The 4215-nt window shown below is 25.1% G+C and overlaps 1 protein-coding gene across 1 annotated transcript; it reads right to left on the bottom strand.

Annotated features, from left to right (window-relative positions):
- Positions 46-1277, bottom strand: LOC107615990 (uncharacterized protein At4g22758-like). The gene is made up of 2 exons (XM_016318000.2): positions 732-1277; positions 46-383 (listed from the first exon to the last, which is right to left on the bottom strand). Exons 1-2 carry the CDS (start codon positions 1000-1002, stop codon positions 202-204), a joined length of 453 nt encoding a protein of 150 aa, XP_016173486.1. The 5' UTR covers positions 1003-1277; the 3' UTR covers positions 46-201.

A 4215-nucleotide genomic window follows, 5' to 3' on the forward strand; every position in this document is an offset into this window, starting at 1 on the left:
CACTAAATTGATATATATATATATATATATTTTGAAAAAAGAAACTTTATACAACAGGCAGAGCAAATATAAAAGACACTAAAACATAAAAAATCCTAAAATCCAAACAGAGATTAATCCATAGTCATCTTCGCCATTGCCATCAACAACCAAATGGGTCAACACCACACCATTCTTCGTATCTCAAATTAATATATCTCTTCAATGGGATAAAATTTTCAATCCAAATGATTTGTTGAACCATGCCTTCCAGCCACTACCACCATGGCTTTTCTGAGATATCAGCTCTGTGTTCGGTTCTGCCTTTGATGAACATACTTGCTTCTTGTACAGGACAAAGTTCCTCACCCCATAAAATCCTATGGCTTCCAATGGATTCAGAGCTGTCAAAGCAGTTTCCATAAAAACCAATAAATATAATCAGTCAACTTAAAAAATCTCATGAACCAACTTTACATTATTGTAATGTTGGACTCGTACTCTTCTAAAATCACATGTTACTCTCTAACACCAAGTGTATCTCTATTCATATGATATAGAGAATTTCTATGGCTTACAAATTTAAAAGTATTTAGCTCACATAGCATATCTCTCTTTTTTTTAAAACTCTAGAATTCAAATCCTAGAGATTACAATAATAAGCCTATTATTAATAAAAAAATAATCTAGATAACAATATAAAAAAAAAATTCATGCAAACTTAAAAAAGTGTTCTTGAGTAAGAGTGATACCATCAAAGCATGCATTATAAAGGAGGAAGTCGGTGGGATCAAAACCAAGAAGAGGAAGCCTGCCTTCACGAGCATAGGACTTGAGAGCAGTTTCAATGATCGCAGAAACAGTGTCCTTTTCATTCACCACAAACCTTATTGGCCCTACGCTCCCAAGAACGTTGATACTCACCAACAACCTGTTACACTGCTGCTTCTTCTGATCCTCGTGGCTTCCCTTGCTCTTGTTCTTCTGCATCACCATCTTCTCAAAAGCACTCGTCTTCTTCATCGTAAACTCTTATTCTTCTTTAACAATAAGGATTGTATGATATAAACGGTTGGTTCAAGGATCAAGGCCTACGCAGCGGTAGCACCAAACAGTTTTGTAGGAACAAAAGGAAGTGGTTGCCGTTCCAAACTCCAGCAACCTTCGAGAAGAAGAAGAAGAGCATCTAAGAAACAGCATTCAACGCAAGGTTTTGAGTATAGAGTGACCTTGGAAGAATGCTATGCAAATTCAAATGTTAACTTTAGGAGACGATTTTAGATCGTTCACTATATATGCAAAGATTTATTCCCCGTCCTATTTTTACTGTTGAACTCTTTTTTCCGTTAATAATGAGTATGATCAATCAATTTATATTTATATTAACATTAATACAGGATTTAAGTTCGTTATCTTATGATTTGAGATATGCGATATAAATTTAAAATATTATAAAATTGAATGTTATATATTTGATTGAAAATCTAAATATCACATTTAATTTAAAACTAGAATAATGGTTGAAAAAGATAAATTTAAAAAAAAAACAAATATTAAAATCTGCTGAAAATGTATATATAACTCAAATTGTAAACCTAAAAAAAAATTGAGAGCACCTATAAAATTAGTTACAGTATAAAATATAGATAAAAAAATAAAATACATACTAAAAATAAATAAAATTATATATTCCTAAAAGCAACAAATCTTTTAAAAATTATTTTTTTTAAATTCAAATCCTAATCCTATATCCTCAAAAAATAAGAGTTAAAAAGATTTTATAAACAGAAAGTAATAATACTAACTAATTAAAAATTAGTTACACCTGTCACGCACCTGTCCTTTTTTTATCTGTAATATCTGCAAAAAAATCTCCATTTTATTTTTTAATGTATTTAATTCTTTTATTTAGTTTTTCTTGTTGATAAGATGATCATTGTTTATTTGTTTACTCTATAACATGACAAATAACTTCAATACACATATATAGAAATTTTTTTTTTTTAATCAAAGATAGAAAACTCGAATCCACGACCTCTTAATTAAATATGGGGAGATTATACCATTTGAGTTATAACTCATTGCCTATAGAAACTTATATTTATTTACATATAAAAGTGTCTTATTATTATCCTCTTCATAAAATGATACACCATACACGAAAAGTTAGTGGAATTCGTGATAATAGGATTTAAATTACAATGTTTTATCAAATAAATAAAATTATAAAAAAATATAAGTAAAAAATGAAAATACTAAACAATGTGAAAAATGAATATGATGAATATTCAATTTAATAGATATGTAGATGATTATGTTTATTATTTTTAATTGGATGGTTATTTCTTTAAATTCGATTTATTCATGTACAGTTAACAATGACTGAATATTTAATTGATTAATTCATTAGTTATACAGATGATTATTCTAATATTAAAGTTTAAGAGGTAATTTAGTGGTAGAATATTTTTTTACTTTATTTGATCAATTCTAAAACTAATTATTTATATTGTTTACAAAAAATATTATCTACCTAACAAAATTAGGTAATATAATACAATACAAAAATTGTAAAAATTCCTAAAGAAAAATAACACAAAAAAAAATAAAAATAATATAATGTAATACAATATAATTTTAAAAGATACGAAAGAGAAGAGGACAGTAATACTGGTGAGGTGCAAAAAGAATAGGAATTAGAGAAGGGTTAGAGAGAAAAAAGAATAATATATGTATGATACAGTAAAAGAGTAGTATAATAAAAATTAAAATTAAAGATGGTTTAAAATATTGAATATAGACTTGAGAAAAATAAAAAATACTTTTGCAAAAGAATGGATATTATTCTTTACTCATTAGCATTGTACACGGAGATGGCAGATGATGAACAACTGTGTTTTTTTAATAGAAATTTTTAATTAGATTTCAATTTTAACGTTGTGGGAAAAGAAATAAATTTCAACGACATTTGAAATAACTAATTTATAAATAAGATTTATAAATATGTTCATCTTAATTCTGTTATACATGATATTGTAATATTTTTTCTCAACTTATTTAATTCAAATTTATTTAGTCTATGCATTTTAAATATAAAGATCGATAACTTATGAAATATTGTTATACATTTTTCGAATCATCTATTATTTTTAATTAATTTTCAAATTATTGATCTCAAACTTATAATCATATGAATAAAAATATAAAAAATAACTCTTCTAAAAGACAATAAATAAGTAGCTGAATAACCGTTCTAATTGAATTACTGGCATAAAATAACATTACTAACAATAGTCAATTTGATTTTGGAGTTTCTACCAATAATGAAATTTTACTTGAATTTTAATCAAATTTCAGGGTGAGGGAGCAGAAGAACAAGTACTTTTTGCATCAATGATGAAGAACATCATCTATAAAAAATGTTTCAAATATTTTAAAAATACTAATATTCTAATAATTTTAGTTATTAATTTTAATTATAAAAAATATATATATAATTAAAATTAATGGCTAAAATAACTGAAATTCCCGTTGAAATACTTAAACATTTCGTGTAATATATAAGTTATAGCATTAACAATGTTCCAAATAGTTTGAACAAAACGCTGGAATAAAGAGTAACACATTACTGCATAAAGAGTGTTATAAAGTCATCTGAATTTATTTTTGGCCATTAATTAGTTATTAATATTTTTATGTTAAAGTATATTGTTGAATTACTAAATTAAAAAGAATTGAATTAATAACTAAAAATGATGACCAAAAATAATAAATTTTGATGACAAAAAAATAATGAATTAATAACAAAAGTAAACGATTTTATTAAGTAGATAATGATTTTTGTAAATAATGTGAATGATAAATTTTAAAATTGAGTAAATAAAATAAAAAAATGCTTCACTCTTAAATTACTTCTTAAATCTTAATATTAAGATAACTATCTGCACACATAATGAATTGAACATTCAACCATTATTAATTGTGCATAAGTAAATCAAATGAAAAAAGTAACCGCATCCAATTAAAAATAATAATAAACATAATCATCTGCATACCTATTAAATTGAACATTTAATATATTCATTGTTCACATTATTTAGTATTTTCATTGTTTACTTATACTTTTTCGTACGCTAAACGTTTTCATAAAAAAAATTTTAACCACAAAAAGTTGGTACGGATTAAGTGAAAAATATTAATGAGTTAAATAATTGAGACGTAAATTTATTAAATTGT

The sequence above is a fragment of the Arachis ipaensis genome, chromosome B09 (assembly GCF_000816755.2).
Source record: "Arachis ipaensis cultivar K30076 chromosome B09, Araip1.1, whole genome shotgun sequence".
NCBI classification, from domain to species: Eukaryota; Viridiplantae; Streptophyta; class Magnoliopsida; order Fabales; family Fabaceae; genus Arachis; species Arachis ipaensis.

Bases quoted from the DNA above. Each gene is read 5' to 3' on its own strand.
- LOC107615990 (XM_016318000.2), bottom strand. From the start codon at position 1,002: ATGAAGAAGACGAGTGCTTTTGAGAAGATGGTGATGCAGAAGAACAAG. The intron at 384-731 runs GTATCACTCTTA...CTGCTTTGACAG, and splicing joins TTATAATGCATGCTTTGATG to CTCTGAATCCATTGGAAGCC.